This window comes from Manacus vitellinus, unplaced genomic scaffold (genome assembly GCF_001715985.3).
Source record: "Manacus vitellinus isolate BGI_N305 unplaced genomic scaffold, ASM171598v3 scaffold_56_pilon, whole genome shotgun sequence".
In the NCBI taxonomy this organism is placed as follows: domain Eukaryota; kingdom Metazoa; phylum Chordata; class Aves; order Passeriformes; family Pipridae; genus Manacus; species Manacus vitellinus.
Window position 1 is genome coordinate 2,079,659 of NW_021940660.1, and position 18,067 is coordinate 2,097,725.

General features: G+C 37.0%; 1 protein-coding gene across 3 annotated transcripts; it reads left to right on the top strand.

Moving 5' to 3' along the window:
* Positions 1-76: 76 nt before the first annotated feature.
* VCAM1 (vascular cell adhesion molecule 1) lies at positions 77-17,193 on the top strand. 3 transcript variants are annotated; one of them, XM_018081766.1, is made up of 9 exons: positions 77-1,027; positions 1,818-1,870; positions 3,502-3,592; positions 10,447-10,725; positions 11,341-11,658; positions 12,246-12,518; positions 13,116-13,382; positions 13,819-14,085; positions 16,537-17,193. In XM_018081766.1, exons 3-9 carry the CDS (start codon positions 3,541-3,543, stop codon positions 16,695-16,697), a joined length of 1,617 nt encoding a protein of 538 aa, XP_017937255.1. In that variant the 5' UTR covers positions 77-1,027; positions 1,818-1,870; positions 3,502-3,540; the 3' UTR covers positions 16,698-17,193. The 3 variants fall into 3 exon arrangements, with proteins under 3 accessions (XP_017937255.1, XP_017937256.1, XP_008920497.1); XM_018081767.1 differs by having other exon boundaries at positions 77-951; XM_008922249.2 differs by lacking the exons at positions 77-1,027; positions 1,818-1,870; positions 3,502-3,592 and adding an exon at positions 9,567-9,749.
* Positions 17,194-18,067: the final 874 nt, after the last annotated feature.

Below are 18,067 nucleotides of genomic sequence, written 5' to 3' on the forward strand. Positions count from 1 at the left end.
TTTCCATTGTTTGTTCTTTTATCTATGTACATTATTTACTGTGTTTTGTGGAGCAACTCTTAAGTGATTCCTGGTTTGTCAGGAAAGATTTTAAGTTTTAGCATAAGAACAACTTATGGTGTTTGAAAGCATTTGTTTTACTGTTCTTTCAAATAGCCTCTCATTATGTGAACCGTGGAAATTTAACAAAGAAATTAGTGCCAGGGCTGGCATTCACACATACCTTGAGTAGTAAGTTTCTCAGAGAAGAGCCTGTGGAATTTATTTCTATGTAAAGCACTATTATATTGACAAGAATGGTAGATTTCATTTCTCTTTAACAGCAAGATCTTAAGGCTGCCTCGGGCTCCTGGGTAATTCCTGCATATTCCTATGGGAAGCACAAAGCTGCTGTCACTGTTCCCGAACACTTCTGTGTGTTGTAAACCCAGATGTGACAATACAGCCTATACTTGCTTTCACTCCAGGCTCTTGACATTCCATGTGCTTGAGGGAGCTCTCTGAATAATGTAAACATTTCTCTTTTGAGACACAGGGAGCAATCACAGCCAAGATGAAACTGAAAGCTCTCAGTCCCATATTGTTAGGCTTGTGTTGTGTTTAACCTTCAGTGACCTTAAGGAGTTACCATGAAATTGTTGCAACTGTAAGTTGTTGTGACTTGGTTATCATGAGATTACCAAGAAGTCACAGACGATTTCTTGCTTGGTTTCATGTCCCTATTTCTGCTAATTAGATCATGACAGGATTTCCAGTTATTCACAGTGTTTTGCTTCACAGCTGTGTGCCAGAAGAGTGCTGTTCACAGTCTAATAGATAATTGTGTCTGTCAGTGAAAACACTAACTTGGTTGTCTGAGTTTTTGTTTTAGTTTTCCATCTAAGAAAGCTTCGGAAGGATAAACTGAATCCTAAATGGAGTATCGTACAATACAAGTCCTGACAAAAACAGGTGAATACCATAATATGAAATGCATTCATTGAAATGATGAGTTTTATTTAGAAGAATAAGAAAATAAAAGATCGAGGTAAGTTTAGAGATAATTCACAGAAACAAAACTAACTTGACAAAGAATGTTATGCAGAATCATCAGTTTAGTAATTGCTTTCCCCCGGTTAGTTATGGATTTTTAAACACACTGCTTACTTTTCAACCTTGTGATAAATTTCTGTTCATTCTTGTAATCATTCTGTACTATAGCCTTCTCCTAAAAATTTGTCCTCCTTTATATTAAATTTGCAAACCTTCTAGCAATCTTTAAAAAATAAATTTTATTTATTAATTTTTCAATTAATAAATTGCATATAAAAATAAATTTAAATTAAACATTACAATTAAGAAATACAATATACACGATAAAGGGAAACAATTTTTCTTAAATTATCTTAGGTCCTAAATTGTCGATAGAATATATTTGATAAGTAATGGCACATTTTGTGAAACCATAACCTACAACAGGATCCATATGCTTACCTTAGAGGCAGAATGACAATCTCTTCATGCCACAAAATTTAGTAGAATTAGTACAAGACACCTGAGAGTACAACAAAAGCAAAGTCAGAAGCTAGGTATTGGTACCCTAACAGATAAATCAGTATAATAAGAAGTCATTTATAGGCTGATAGTTTTGTATCAAGCACTTTTTATCCATAGTAATGAATTGCTAGAGTGTATTTCCTTTCAGTGTGAGATAATTGTATTATATTCATTCAAATAATCTAGGAAACTCAGTGTAAGATAATTTACTTAAAATCTTAATGAATTCACCCTCACATGTCTCTAGAAATTCCTATTCCTTCATCCTGTTGGTCTTGCAGGTACCAAGTCACCGTGCTACTTGATATCCTGCATAGAGAAAGATGTTACAGAGGTAAGACTAATCTCAAGCTCATGAGCCTACCAGAACTTAACTGGGTTTGATTCTTGATCCGCAAAAGGATTCAACACTGCATATACAACATTTACATCTTCCTTATCTTTTAGAAACTGCCCAGTGCACAGAATTGTTTTCTTTCCCGTTAGGATGTGCCAGCTTCCAAGTGAACTCCCTCTCAGTAGCTGCATGATCATCTGACTTAGTCAATAGTGATTTCATTCAGCAGAGAGAGAACCTAAGCCAGAACACTGAATAGGCAGAGCATTTGTCTGGAGCTGAGCTTTTGAAAGAGAGGTACCAACATCTGTTCCTCATGGTGTGGAGCTTACTACAGTCAGAAATTCAGTCAAAGCAAAGCAAAACTTATCCAACCAAAAGGGTCATTAAACCATCTGTTACTTATGATTTGGTATTCAGATACAATTCTTGGGAAATTTCGGGAGGGATTCTTGGCTAAGAAGCATTGGAATGTTGGCAGTCAAATATTTCTCATACTAATTCAGCACAGACCTTTGTCCTGCCTGTCAGCAATTTCAAATGTGTCACATTTCTCAAGTTGCCTCTCTTATCACTAGAGAGTAACATGGTCTGTGAGGTGAGGGTGACACAACTATGAAAGTCATTCTTGCTCCATTGTCTATATCAGACTACAAGGACTGGGGCTTTGATGCCTAGCCAAGTAATTGTCGGGGAAGGGGGAATAAATTCCAGTAGCTTGCATCTTTTTTACCCTTGCCTATCTAGAAAAATTCAGCTGCTCATGGTTTTTGTCACCTAGCCACTCCTACTTCGGCATATTCCTTCCATGAAAGTGTCAACAAACGGAGCAGTTAAGATGATACTTAACTGTGTGGGGAAAAAAAGTGAAGAGCAAAAGTCTAAGTAAAGAAACAACATGTTTTTGATTTAAGGTAGAGCACATTTAAGAGATAAAGGAAAGGTGCCAGATCCTTAATAGATTTGCAGCTGGTTTCAAGTGTCACTTCGTTTATCAGTATGTGTACAAACACACAATCATACACAGATACTGCAAAATGCTTTCTCTTGGATACTTGTCATTTTGGCTTGATGGAAGTAAAAATCGGTTCATTCCCTTTTGTTTCTATTTGGAGGGTCATTTTCTTTAGAACTTTCAGTCCACTTCCAGAGAGAGAAAAATTACAATATCTAGATAAAAGAAAGATTTCTTTATGTGTCTTTAAAAAAAGTGAACAAAATAATGATTTTGTACAATCCTTGTAATTCATACCGATATGGAAGATTTAAAAATTATGAATCTTGAATCATGCAGTGTTAAGTAATTTAATTTCTTTCTGATATCTGTGTAATATTTCTACCTGTTACTGAGCCAATCCACCTTAGGAGTACAACGATAACATTTCTATAATACAAGGCAGCAAAAATAGTATCTATAGAGCTGAACGTGGTTCTTCAGAATATGAACAAGTGTAAGAGAAAAAAGAATGTATTCTCATAGACAAGTTGAAGGATAATCAATTAGTAGCAGCGCAGTTATCAGTAGGATTCTCCTGCCTAGGAGAATCCAAGTTCTACATTCTTCCAGGTGAAATTGTCTGTTACAGACCTTGCTCTCATCATTCCCCTTTGTCTTTCTTGGTCCATAGGGACATACATGTACCTCATGACTGAAGAACAGGAAGGAGATGGGAAATAGGGACGTGACTGATCCACAGGTGCATTGGAGAGTGACTGCTGGTGAGTAATAACAAAGCTCGTTCAAATAGTTCTCCACCCCTGTCTTGATAAACTTATTTTGATCCTGTGAAATACTTGCCTTAATGAGGTACACAACAATATTTAGTGGTATTGGAATTTCATGTAGAATGTTGAGGGAATTTATTAACTTGGTCATATTCCTTCTTAAATGTTTTCATCTGACTTTATCTTGCCATATCCTAGGTTCTAGCCAGCATCTGCACTTTGACCCATCTACACTTTGTCCCACTCTTTTACTCTGACCATTTTGAATTAGTTTTGTCTGAAAAAGGTATAGCTCCAGTGAGAACAAATGATTTTGATACGTATTTGTGTATTTGGATGAAAATAAAAGTAGATCTGAACTCTTACTTCAAAATTCCCAAAGAAATTTTGAGTGCTCCAAGGCTTGTATTTGAATTTGAGTACAATGGATAATATTTCAAGAGGGAAACTTTTTTTTTACCTATGTCACTATGAAGACAATAGGAGCTCAGCTATCGAAAATAATGAAGTTTGACGTGCAGTACAGTACTTGGCACTTTAAGTATGTGGATTTAAAGGCTATTCAACAGTTTCATTTTTAGATTCAGCACCACTAAAATCATACTTTCTTTTTTTTAGAAATAGAATTTGGAATTTCCACAGCTTGTTTTTTGCCAGCAACAATAGACTATAAAAAGTAGGGACTTTTTTCTCTGGTGGCTTCTATTTATTAGTAGATGAACTTTTGGTTCTTTCTGTAAAGTGAAATGGACAATGCATCTGAATAGAAGAGAATAAGAAATTAGCTGTTTTGTAGTCTGTGCAAGTTATCATACTTCTTTATTATTTTATCTGGCACCTTTGTGGATTCTGGATGCCTTCAGACTCACCAAACAGGAAGTGTCATAGCTGGGAAGCTGGTGCCTGAGAAAGATAATGAGGAAGTAGATGCATTTATTTTTATATACAGTATTTAAGAAATTCCAGAAAAGGGAAAGAAGCAGATGATAAAACTTTCTTAAGATGTTTCTTTTTTTTTTTTTTTCCTTTTTGCAATAGATGACAAGTTAGATGTGGAGTACAATTGTAAGGTGTGATGTGGGTTACAGGGTAATGTGTTGGTGTTCTTTTTGTAGTTAGGTACAAAGTTACAATTCCTGAAACAGACACAACCCTTTAAATAGATCTGCATGTAGATCTCATCCTTCCCAGCCGGAGATGAAAATTATAGGGAGTCAGTGATGCTTTCCTCCCCCTCTTGGGGCTATACTGAGGTTGTATTATTGTCAGGTGATGAGAAAGCAGGTGGAGGGAATCAGGAGAAGCAAAGGGTCAAGAAGTTCTGGGAACCAAAAAGCCAGTAGGCACTGAGGAAGGAGACAGTGTATAACCCAAATAGCAGGCTGCTGAGGTTGCTGAGAACTGAAAATTTAGAGACTGGCAGATCGTTACCTGCTATATTAGCCATATAGTCAGCAGTATTCATATATATCCTCCAGGTTCATGTTTTTTCTATTACTTCATCAAGATTTGACCATATTAAAGGTATTACCTTGGATGTGGTGCCTGAAGAGCATTCCTTCTTTGCTGAGGCATGTCTGTTTTCCCTCTGAGAATAGTTCTCATTTGAGTTACAGCACATTGCTCTGGCTCTTGTCCTTTAGGCATGATCATACTGTAGACACTGTGAGTGGGGTGGAAGCTCTTCATCCCAGCTGCTTCCATAAAGCATCAGAAACTCTGGAAGAGGCTTGCTTTACTAAGGCACCCAGTGTGCATCCCAAGGATATCTTTCCTGAGATGTGTGAGGGACCTAAGTATAAACTTGCTGTAATACCTCTGTGATACGAGGCTGAAGAACTGTTAAGTCAGACTTTGCTGCATCCTCTCACCTGAGTGTCAAGCCTTCCACAGAAGAATTCTGTGGAATATATATACATATATATATATTCTGTGGAATATAATATATTGGATATGTTTCTGTGTTGGGATCCTGTACAAAGGCTGTAATTCCAGTACTGAGTATTTTTAGGAGAAATCCCAAATGGTAGCTCTAGATGCAGATACAGGAGTGAAATGCCATGAAGCATTTTGTTGCTGACGCAGGAAACAGAATGTCAAATTAGATGAATCTCCTTCTACCTTCTTTTTTCTTAAATTTCCTCTGCCAAAAGGATTAGCCCTCCTCACTGTAGGTCCTTGGCCATAAATCACAAAACCAGTGGTGAAGGTTTTAAGACCTCAAATTCTGCAAGAGGTTTTGCCTTTCAGCTTTCCCCTGATAGCCTCCTGGAGACAGGGCAGTACATTAAAAATGCAGGAAGAGGATTATAAATGTTGGATAAGTAACACATTGGATAATGTGCATTTTGTTCAAATAATTCATTAAGACATCAAGAACTCCCTATCTCTTTTGTCAAGAGGAAACTAGTAAGTACATCATATAGGTATTTAACAGGATTGTAGAAGTGTGAGTTAAAGCAAATACTTAGCACAGTTCTGAAACAGTTTCTTTTCTTACATTCCGGAAAAGTCTGATGTAAGTTTGTTTCCCGAAGGACATTTGTGTATTCTGATGCCAGGCCAAAAATTATGTGTTCGGTATTTCCAGACTCCCTTCTGAGACACACAATTGTTTTGTCTTTGTCCATCAAAGCCTGAGAAAAGTCTCTTTTGATTAATAGATGTATTGGAAAACATATATTTATGTCCCAGTGCGTAATTCTTTTAATCTTTTTTGCCTTTAGTGATATTCTTGTAATATTTGTTTCATTCCAGACTTCATTACGCTCTGCGTGTGTCAAGATTTTTTCCAGTTGATCCTATAATACTTATCTCACTGTGGATGTGGATGCATCCTCTGTTTTTATCCCCAGCATCCTCCTCTGTGCTGTTTGAATAAAAACCTAGATTATTTGAACTCTTGAGGTAAACTGCTAAAACTTGTCAGCTGATCTCTGTTTGTTTTCAGACAGTACAGACAGTTCTAAAAACAAGCAAACTTGGTACCCATTTCCCTATTTAGAGGTTGATGCTGAGACTAGTAGGAGTAACAGTAAAGTACATATTCTTTTTAAAATATATAGGAAGCTCACATTTGAAGTTGGGTGAAGAGCAAATTTTAAGAATTTTTTTAATTTTGTGGCAGATCTGTACTTTCTTTAATAATATTTGTTGGCTAACTCTGCTCTTACCTATGCTGTCTGAGTTAACTTTGTCTGATCACCCGGTATAGTAGTCCCTCTGGTAAGGATCCAACTGCACTAAAGTTAATGGCAGCTGTCCAGTTTAATCTGCTGAGAGCTGAATCAGAGTTATTTCCTATTTCATGTTATCTGATGAAGGACTTAATTAAAATTTTTCCAGCATGCGGATATGGCCTCCTATGTTCATATCTTTGTTTAGAAACTGATTTCCCAGAAACAAGGAAATTTTGCCCTTTCTTCTTCAGCTTAGCTTATGACTATTTAAGCAGTCCAAGCAGAAGAGTTTCATTTCTTGCTTCTCTCTGCCTGTGATTTTAAAGTATTTATTTGCAACTTAACTGAGAGAGTGCTTTTCTTCAACAAAACCATTTTCTGTGAAATCAAATAAAATTCTGTAAATGTATTGTTATCTATTCTGGATAGATTTTGGATTTTTGTATTTGATAGCATTACTTTCAGAACAGTATTCTGCTTTCATTTCCTACGACTTCTGAGATTTTTTTTATTCTTCCTCCTTCTCTAACAAAGAAAAAGTGATGATGGTGATAATAAAAATAAAATATTATGGTAAAAGCTACTGTGACATTTTCATTGAATTTGGTTAGGCATTGCTAGATGCTTCAGATTTCCCTGTCTTATTGTCTACTGGGTAATTGGGTTTTCTTGGGGTGTTTTGTTCATTTATTATTATTTACTATTATTTTGAAGACATCCTTTCTGGCTGAGATCACAATTTTATCTTTCCACTATCATTAATTCCCTTTCATATTTGTGAGTTTATGATAAGCGAGGTAAAAAGTGGTTGATGCTTCCCATTTTAACCAGTGCAGCTTGTGCTGTCCAGCTGTCCTTTGATGAGGACGCAAAGGTATGGCTGGCTGCAGTTAGGTGAAAAACAACAAAAAATAGTGCCTGAAGAAGTTGTGGTGACTGTAGGCCAGCAGGACCCTTACATCCTGTGGTACAACTCTCACCTGAACAGGGTATTTTGGAACTAGCATTAGGTTATTAACCATATAAAATCTGCTTGACTTAAAACATATATTGATGTAGTCCCAACTTTTCAGCAGATAGATTTCTTTAACGTTTACAATGTTGTCACTTCAGCCCTTATTTTTCCAAGTTATCACTCACTTACTAGATATTTGAATCTGTGCTGTTTATAAAATGTGCTATGTGATTACAGTATTTCACAGACATCAAATGTCCAAACTGTTACATACCAAAAGATTTACCAGAGACATTCTGAAAACACACGTTTTGTTCTGAATTTCTTGCTGCTTTTGTTTAGTGATTCATAACTGACCAGTATAGAATCATAGAATCCTTTATGTTGGAAGAGACCTCTTTTAACCCTGCACTGCCATGTTTACCGCTAAACCATATTGCCAGGTGCCACATCCAGACATTTCTGAACACTTCCAGGGATGGTCATTCCACCACTTTCCTAGGCAGTCTATTCCAATGCCTAACCACCCTTCAGTGAAGAATTTTTTCCTAATATATAATCTAAACCTTGCCTGGTGCAATTTGAGGCCCTTTCCTCTCGTCATTCCAGCATCTCAGTGTCTTTCTTGAAGTGAGAGGCCCAAAACTGGTGTGGCCTCCCCAGTGCCAAGCAGAGGGGGATGGGCACCGCCCTGGTCCTGCTGGCCACACTATTTCTGATCCAGGCCAGGATACCATTGGCTGTTTTGGCCACCTGGGCACGCTGCCGACTCATGTTCAGCCACTGTCAACCAGCACCCCCCAGGTCTTTTTCCCCAGAGCTGCTTCCCAGCCACCCTTTCCCCAGCTTGTAGTGTAGCCTGGGGTTGTAGTGACCCAAGTGCAGGACCCAGCACTTGCCTTGTTGAACCTCATACAATTGGCTTCATCCCGCTGATCCAGCCTGTCCGGATCGCTCTGCAGTGCCTGAATTACGTAAGTAGTTGAATACATAAACAACTGAGATGTAGAAACCTTTGTCCATTCTTTGCATTGATAGCAATTTTCCAGCTGAAAATTAAACACTGAAAATGTTAGTTTACTTTTTTCATAACATTGTTGCTATATTAGGCAGTAAAAGTTGTCCTCAGAAATATTCCAGACTGGCTTTGAATACCCATTGGAAACCAAATACTGAAAATAATCCCCAAGCTCTTCTATAACTGCTACACTTCACTTATATATAAACAGGACATAAGAGATCTGAGAGGCATATCAGTAATGGACATTTTTAAATGGAATTGGGATTATTAGTTCATTTTGAATAGTATGAGCCTGTTTCAGGCTGATTAAGTCAGATCTCTGGACTTCTGTTATCTGACTTATTTCTTCATGTTTAGGGATCAAAATTATTTAGGAACAAGTAACATCACCTCAACTGGTAGCACAGTTTTCAAAGGGAGTACTTTGAAATCCTATTTACAGCATAATGCTCTTTACAGAGCTGAGCATTGTTAAAAGTGTTCTCAAGATTCAGACCTACACAAATATTTTCACTGAAAACAAAACTGAATAACTTTTACGTCTGAGATAAAGTGCCATTCAATTACTTGGAATCACCCACATACTTCCATTTTATCAGCTGTTTGCAGGATCAGATCTTGACTTGATCTTTCAAAGTGTAGTATGCACTATATTTACAAATGTTAATGTTTATTATTTTCCTGGCCTTTCACAAAGCAGCAGAGGGCGCTGAGCCAACCGGCACAGCCCGATATGGGTCTTTTCCTCCCTGCTCTGGATTTCCCTGTCCGGGGATTTCCCACTCCAGCTGGAGGAGAGCCTTTATAAAGAGCATGCTAGAGCTCTTCTAATAAACTGTTGCAGAGCAGCAAGATCTCACTGTGCTTCTTCACAGAAAATAGAAAGCAAAAGTTTTGAATTTACTTTCTTTACCTGGTAACAGCAATTACAAATGTTGAAACAAATGGGAAGAACAAGCCAGGCTGTGCTAGTAATTTTTTATGTGCTAAGGACTGGTAAGTTGGGGAGAGGGGTTGCTTGTTTTATTTGGTTTTGGTTTTTTTTAAGCATAAATTGACCTAAAATTTACTGTTTGATCTTTATTTCTCTTTGTTCCAGTTACTTTTTCATTTCAGTGAATACAACTGTCAATTAAGTAGTTCTGTCAAAATGTCAGGAACCTTTTTTTGACCCTTATTTTGAGCTTTTCTGTGCTCTCCAAAGACACAATCATTTTCTTACTGAGTTTGCTAAAAGACAGTCTAGGAGACAACTGCAGTGTGTCACTGAATGTTTGATTTTTACTGTTGTTCCTGACAGTATTGGTGACGTTTGGTACTAAATGTCCTGTTGAAAGTGTTTCTAAAGTTGTCCTTGCTATCTTACTGTCTCCCCTCAAATGTTACAAGGTTTTAGAACCAGATTCACCTGACAAAAAAAATGTTATACTGTGCCAATGCATTGGGTTTATGCCATTTTATACATGAGAACTGTTTTTTAGTCATCTGAGTCTGTATTACCTTTGACAAAATAACAATGCCTATGGTGTATTTTGGAGATGTAAACCACTGTACGAGTTTTTTTAGTTTAACTTCCATGTATCTATAAAGTAAATTTGAAACATAAAGACCTTATATCAGTAGAAGATGAGAAGAAATAGAAAAATAAATGTTGAGAAAGCTGCTGAATTTGTGTATTTTCTCCCTATTATAGTTAAAGCTTTTGAAATGGAGATTATACCTGCTAATAAAATTGTTGCCCAGATTGGAGAAACACTCGTACTCACATGCAATACTACTGGCTGTGCATCACCAAGTTTTTCCTGGAGAACACAAATGGACAACCCCCTTGGAGGAACAGTGAACAACCATGGGACATACTCTACCTTGACTATGAATCCAGTTAGTGTTGTGAATTCTCATGATTATCTGTGTACTGTCTTCTGTGATAAGAAAGGGAAAAAAGAGAAGAGTGTCAAAGTTGAACTTTACTGTAAGTAAAAGTAAAATTCTCTGTAAGTAGTGCATGATTATAAAAAATCCATAATTGTGGTTGGTAGTTAACTTGTAATTTAGGATAATGAGTTTGCTATAGCTCAACATGTATTTCCTTGTAAGATTCCTTTATCTGTCTGTGAAGGACACTTTCTTAGCCTTTTTCTGCTTAGCTTTCTGCACTGAGCTTAGTAGGGACTAATCTTAGTTATTCCTATTCTTGGCTCCCTGAATACAGTCACAGAGCTGGGGGAAAAAAATCAAAGCCTTTGTAGTTCTCAGGGGAATGATTCAGATGTCTAAACCCACCAGCAGAGAAAACAGGATACCACCAGTGCATGAATTGCTCTGAGTACCTGTGTTTAGGCAGCTGTATCACTGCCAAGGTGCCTTGCTGGATCTTACTCGATTTTTTGCAATCATATTTCAGAAATTGTACAAATAAAAGACCTGTATGTCTTCAGATCAAGATAGGTCTTGTAATAAAGTTGATATAATGTCATGTTCTGAACACCTCTAAATTCAAGATGTTTGCTATCTGGATCTTGCTCTCATCTTGACTCTACTATTAATCTCTGCTAGTCTAAAGAAACTGATTTTATTATTCTTTTAGCTTTCCCCAGTGATCCTGTCATTGAGATCAGCCCATCCTCAGTTGCTGGAGGAACAGTCACTGTCATCTGTAAAATTCCTGATGTGTATCCTTCTGAGCACCTGGAGCTAATCCTAATGAAAGAGGAACATGTTCTTCACGAAAAACATTTTTATGGAGATGACAGCACAAATACAGAGACCAAAACCGTGACATATTCATTTATTCCCATGGCTGAAGATATTGGGAAAGAGATTACCTGTGTGGCCAAGTTACCAGTTCCTTATATGGACTTTAAACCCAAAGAAAGAGTATCTTCTCAGAAACTGAATGCAAATTGTAAGTATTAGGACTTTCACACAAAGTATGTCAGGTTCCATGGAATGGCTTTACAAAGTGTGTACTATAAATAATTTGTAATCTGCACTTCTTATCTGATTTATTTGTGTAGATAATCTATTGTATTAATTTGAATTCTATTGTATTCAGTAGCAGTCACTGAGTCACTGTTGTTCATGACAGAAGTTAGGCAGTGCTTAAGCAACTCCTTTCATTCTTTTACCTCAGGCACTGGTACTCGGTCAGAAAGTAAAGATCAGAAGAAAAATGGCATCATGCAAATAAAAAAATGTTTTTAAAATTGGAATTGTATGCCTAGGAATTCCAAGTTTATAGTTATAAACAATAAGGAGATTAAAAAAAAAGAGTAAAAAAAATTGTACACATTTTGTCTAGCTTAGCTTTCAAAGCTGCAAGCAAAATGTCTTATTAAGTCTGGAAAAATTGTTCCACTGTGTTACTGGGATACACATTAATAATTTTTTCTTGGTATTCTGTGAAATGTACCTCTAGAGAAGCTAGTCTTAAAGATGTGCTTGTCATTCTTCATTTACTACTGATCTTGTCTTTCTTTTGTTCTCTCACAGTTGGTCCACAAAATACTATCATTACTGCGTCTCCAGGCAACTCACCAATGGAGGGAGACTCTCTAAAACTCACTTGTGCGACTGAGAGCAACCCACCACCACAAATAGTTTGGAGAAAACATTTGGCTGATGAAAGCATTCAGCATCTGATAAAAAACAATGTCCTTTCTATTCCCCATGCCCATTTCAGTGATTCAGGACTGTACATCTGTGAAGTAATTAATCTGGTAACTAATAGAACAGAGACTGCAACTGTGGACATTGTTATACAAGGTACAAGTCTGCTTGAATTTAACTTGTATTAACTCATACTTAACTGGCAGCTGCTTGTTAGGTTGAAGGATGCTAAAACACTAAAAATTAGGAAATTATGGAGTGCTCCTTGTTATATATTCAGGATTTAGCTTCAATTTATGACTGCTCTTTTTGGGCTGTACTTTATCTTTCTATGCTTAATTTTCAATAGCTAATTCTGCCTGTACTGTTGTATATGCATACCTCTGTACATTTCCCACAATGCAACATTCAAAGTCATAAAAGAATCTAAGAAAGTGGTGAGGGGACACACACTGTTATTTCCTTGAAATATAATATACATAGTGATTTCACAGGAACATCACATTCTCCTTCTTTTAACTAGTTTTAGTCATTAGTAATGAATTTAGTAGTCATTTAATGGTAGAACTATTTTGTTTTTATTATTATTTTTATTGATTGCCGCTGTTTCAACAGAGTCAAAAGTCTCAGATAGAGTCTGGGATCAAAACCAAAATTAATAGATCCTTGGGCAAGCAATTCCTACTGTCTTAAAACCTTCTGCATCTTAAATACTTTTACATTAGTATAACATCCTTTTATTTTGTCATGCAGGTGCTCCAGTCATTACAGAGCTCTCCATTGAGCCTTCTACAACAGTTCAAGAAGGAGAAAATGTTTCCATACAATGTTCTGCTGAGAGTAACCCTCCTCCCAAGATTATTTTAAGGAGAAAATCTGACAGTGCAGACATGGAGCCTTTCAGTGCAGGGAGCATTCTCCTTCTTCCATCTGTGATGTTCCTAAATGGAGGAGGCTATGAATGTGTAGCAGAAAATAAATTTGGGAACAGTAAAAGTGAAATAACACTTAATGTGGAATGTAAGTATATGTAAAGCTTTCCCAGTCATTTAAAAATAATTAATTGAATCTTCTGTGATAAATATAGCTATCAAATTAAACAAAACCCTGTGAGTACAAAAAAAATCAGCTTGGTCCATTGCTCTTCCCAAAGAAAGGAGCAGTGCTGATGAACAAAACAAAGTCATGAAATCTTTAATGTAATGACAGTCTTAAGTCAGAATCTGAATGAGTGAGAAATTGGTCTACCTTCTTAACAGTCTTGGTTAGAGTACTTGGTTAGTGTGTTTAGGCTATGGAGGGTTTGTATGGAAACTCTGATACTGTGTGCTTTTCTTTTTCTGAGAATGAAAAAGAAATTAACTTTGGGAGGCTGACAATCTACCATCCAGTAGGACATGTTGGATCCTTCTCTGAAAAATCCAATCATGATTAACTATAGGACTCTTCATTTCAGATGGACCAAAGAATACAATGATCTCTGTTACCCCTGCTACTGCTGTTAAAGAAGGAGAAACTGTGGTGATGAAATGTACTAGTTCTGGCAATCCATCTCCTGTGATCTCTTGGAAGAAAAAGAAAGCCACTGGGGAGTTTGAGAAAATTTTTAAAAATGCAACTTTAACTATACAGAACTTGAAAAGTCAAGATCTGGGGCTTTACGAATGTGAAGCTTATAACCAACTTGGCAAGGAAGAAAAAGCTGTGAAATTATTTGTTCAAGGTTTGTAGAACAAGATGGAAAACAAATTTTTTATTTTATGTATTTTAGGTCCAGATCTCCTTCTATGAAGAATGGGGTGGTTCTGTCTTTGATGTCAATGGAGTTTAAATGTGTCCTTAATGTCATTAAGTCATTTAGGCAGCTTTAAACAAAAGTCATTTAGGCAGTTTTAAACAGTGAAGTGTGAAATCTGCCTTAGTACAGATAGCTTATGAAAACTTCTTATGTCAGTTGAGCTTTCACCACTCCTTCCAATTGCCAAATGTATGCATCAGGTAAAGAAGGTGTGTAGTGCCTGTATTTTCTTCCAAATAGGTCTCAGGGTATATCTGCATACAAAAGATTCAAAGAGAAAGTACATGCTGAAACTTAACTGTGGAAGCACTGTATTACAGCTCCCTGGCTCTCCTCTGAGTTCAGCTCTGTGTCCTGTTCTTTCAGGCTGCCTTTAAGCCATAACAAATGCTGATTCCTCAACTGACCTGCAATGGTAGCAAAGTTCCATTTTCAGTAGTCAGCAGGCTTCTCTACTTTAGCCCTGCCACTTCTGTCTATTGCATAGCAACAGTGTATTACTTAGGTATCACTTCTGCCACTAATCCAGCTCTCTCCCCTATTCTTTACTATTTTTGTAGCTGCACCAAAAAATACGCTTTTGATTTCCACTTCAAGTGCAGTGATACAAGAGGAAAGTGTTACCATTCCTTGCATATTTTTGGATGTTACATCTGTTCAGAGTACTCTGTAAAAGAAAAATAGATGATGGGTTCAAAACCTTGAAACAGTAGATGGCAAATATACCACAGACAGGGCTCAGCTAAAGGGTGCAGGAAAATACACATGCATACCATTAATGAGCTGGGAGAGCAATCTCAACACTGCCAAAGGTTACTTAAAATAACTGCTATACTGAGTTAATATTAGGATTTGTTTTAGACAGACAGATTGACATCTTCAGTTTCATTAAGAATGAATTGTCTTTAAACAAACTGAGATGAGTTGCACAGGTTCTTGTTTTAAGTGGTAGGGTTTTGGTGCTAATGAAAACTTCTGTCCAAAATGGCAGATGAACAAAATAATTGCTGCTTCAAAATTTTTCATAGTTCCACTTCCACCTTTGAAAACAGGATGCAAAATTGCAGAACCTAGTGGAAAAAAATACAATTCTAGGATCTTTCCTTTGCCTTTTCTGTTTCTCTTATGTTGAAAGAGGACATCGACTTCTGTGTATGTTGGTCTGTGTCCTTTCATGAACTCAAATAAACAGTGAATTTAAAATAAGAAAAGAAGAAAAGGCTCCATATAATGTAAAAGATATCTATCACTTGATAAAATGTTCTTTCTGTTGGTTTCAGTGTGTGAAGGATAGCTAGTGGCAGAGTAGTGTCTAAAGCTACGTGCTCGACTATTATAGTGGGTCCATTAACTGAATTAGTACTTCGTGTGTAAAAGCTGCTGATACCTCAGGAGTTTTCACTTCTGTTTGTTGCTAAATCCTACCTTGCATTTCTTTTCAGTTCCTCCCCGAAATATTACTGTGTTAGTATATCCATCAGAAAATGTTAAAGGAGGAGAAAATATCACTATTACGTGTAGCACATACAGTAACACACCATCAGAGATGGGCCTGAAAAAAGTCCATCAGGAGAAATTATTCTGCCATCAGTGAATGGAGCCTTTTTACTCTACAATGTCAACAAAAATTATATAGGCATATATTTGCTTCATGTTTTCAGTAAGGTTGAAAACATCACAGTGATTGAGGTAGCTGTTGTAGGTAGGTAGATCTATTGCCTTAAACATATTTTGTTTGTACTTTCTAGTAAATTTTGTGTCAAGGTGAGCACAACTAGTTCATGGCTGATCCTTGCACAACAGTACTGCAGTTAACCTAAAAAAACCCCACCCCAAATCAACCCAAACAATAGAACACCTGGTGAGAATAAGCTGTATTTAGCCTCCTTTCTGTGTGGATGTTACTTTCTCTCTAACCCGAATAGGTGCAGTAGCTTTAAGGGTAGGGACAGAAAAAGGTGAATCCTGGCTGCACTTCTGTCCACATGCATGAACAGTGAGACTAATCCAGACAAAGTTCAGTTACAAAAATATCTAAAGAGTGGGCTTTTTAAACATGGTCTTGAAGCATTGATTCCAGGAGGTTGAAACATAACAAAATGTTTCCTGGGTAAAACATGTGGTATTCCTCTGGTATTCTTCATTAATTTTATGGTATTCTTCATTGTAGATGGTATCAGGTGGGTTTGAGTGGCTAGGAATTAAAGTGTGTAATATGAAGTTAATAAAAAAAAACACGAAAGGAAAATGTTTTGAAATGTGATTTGTGCATGAAAACAGAAATAGCATTCCAAACCCTGCCTGTACAGTGATTTGCACATATCTGTTTCAGTCAGTTTTTACACAACTTTTTTCTCCTTTTGTTTCCATTTTCAGCAAGATTGGAAAACCCAGATCAGATGTTACCACTGATCATTGCATTCTCCTCTGTAGCAGCGGTAGCAGTACCTGTAGTTGCAATTTTGATCTACGTGTCAAGAAAAGCAAAGATAAATGGATCCTACAGTCTTGTAAAAGCACTCAGGTTGAAAGTGTGATCACATGAATATAAGTCTTTAGTTGATATTAAGCAAATTTATTTATTGTTGTGACTGGTTCTACTCTTCTGGTAACAAACAAGTGACTTAAGAACAGTGCCATGTGATAGCAAATGGCTTTTTTTCATGTTTTGATAAGTGTTTTGGTATTCAAATTAAAGGAAAAGCTAGCATCCTCTCCTAGAAATTGGTAAATCACTTCTGTGTTGAAGCATGCTGGACAAAGAGTTCTGTGGAGAAACAAGTTTGTACATAGTGTATAATTTATGTTATAAATATGTTCAACTAAATATCAGTTTGTAAAATTGCAGTCTTATGTACAGAGAAATTTTGTTAATTCAAAGATATAAATCGTCATTGCTTGATATTTTATTTTGTATTACTCTGCAGCATGAATGTTTTTAATATCATTTGTCTGCTTGTGTTTGGAAAATGTTCTGGTTTCACTGATATTGCCATAAATCCTGTACCTTCAATGAAGTTACACAATCACTGGGCTATGCATTTCTAATTTATTTAAATTAATTTAAGATCTTGAGGCTCATTTGTGAAACATTTTATTTTAAATATTACTCAAAAAGTATCTGGGATTATAGTCTAGTTAGTTCTAGGACCGGTGAGATGTTTTTGTAGGCTTTAATCATTCTCAAATCAATGTCAGGGTTCTGTTATTTCGTGACAAGCCAAATCAGACCTTTCATGTAAAATATAAGCTGACGATAAATATGCTTTACAGATTTCCACTGCAAAATAAAACTGCCAGTAGATTTCTTTGACTAAATCCCCCTAGTGATGCTTGCTTTAGGTTATGTCAGAATATACATTAGTGTGGAAGGAACCAGTGAAACTTATCCTTAGCAATAGCAGATTTGAGTGTCATGGGAAGCCTTGGCTGTAAAGGCAGAAGCCAGGCCAGCAGCAATCAAAAGGCATAGGCAAGGGGAACAGGCAAAATCTGTGCAGCCTCGGCAGTGGTGGTTGTGTTGTGTCCTGAAGAAATACTTTTCCCAAGCTTATCACTGTGGAAATCTAAACCTTTTTGCTGTCAACTTGTCTTTTGATGGAGAACCAGTGTCTGCATTCTTCACCCTGGTTAGTGCCTTTTTCACTGCATGCTTTCCAGTGTTGGCAAAGTGGCTGTGAAAATAGTGGACTTTGTGTGCAGGGGCAAAGGTGGAGTTTGATAGTATTCTTCCTTACAGCCCTTCTCCTCACTAGCAGTGGTGCTTTGACTCATCTGGGTGTTGATGTTCAGCACTGAAAGCAAGGTTGTGGGAGATGCAGGCTCTGTGGCTGAGAGTTGAAGTGCATCTTGATCCACTGTGCCCCGATCCACTTGCTAGGCATGGGAAGGTGGGCTTAGACCCACC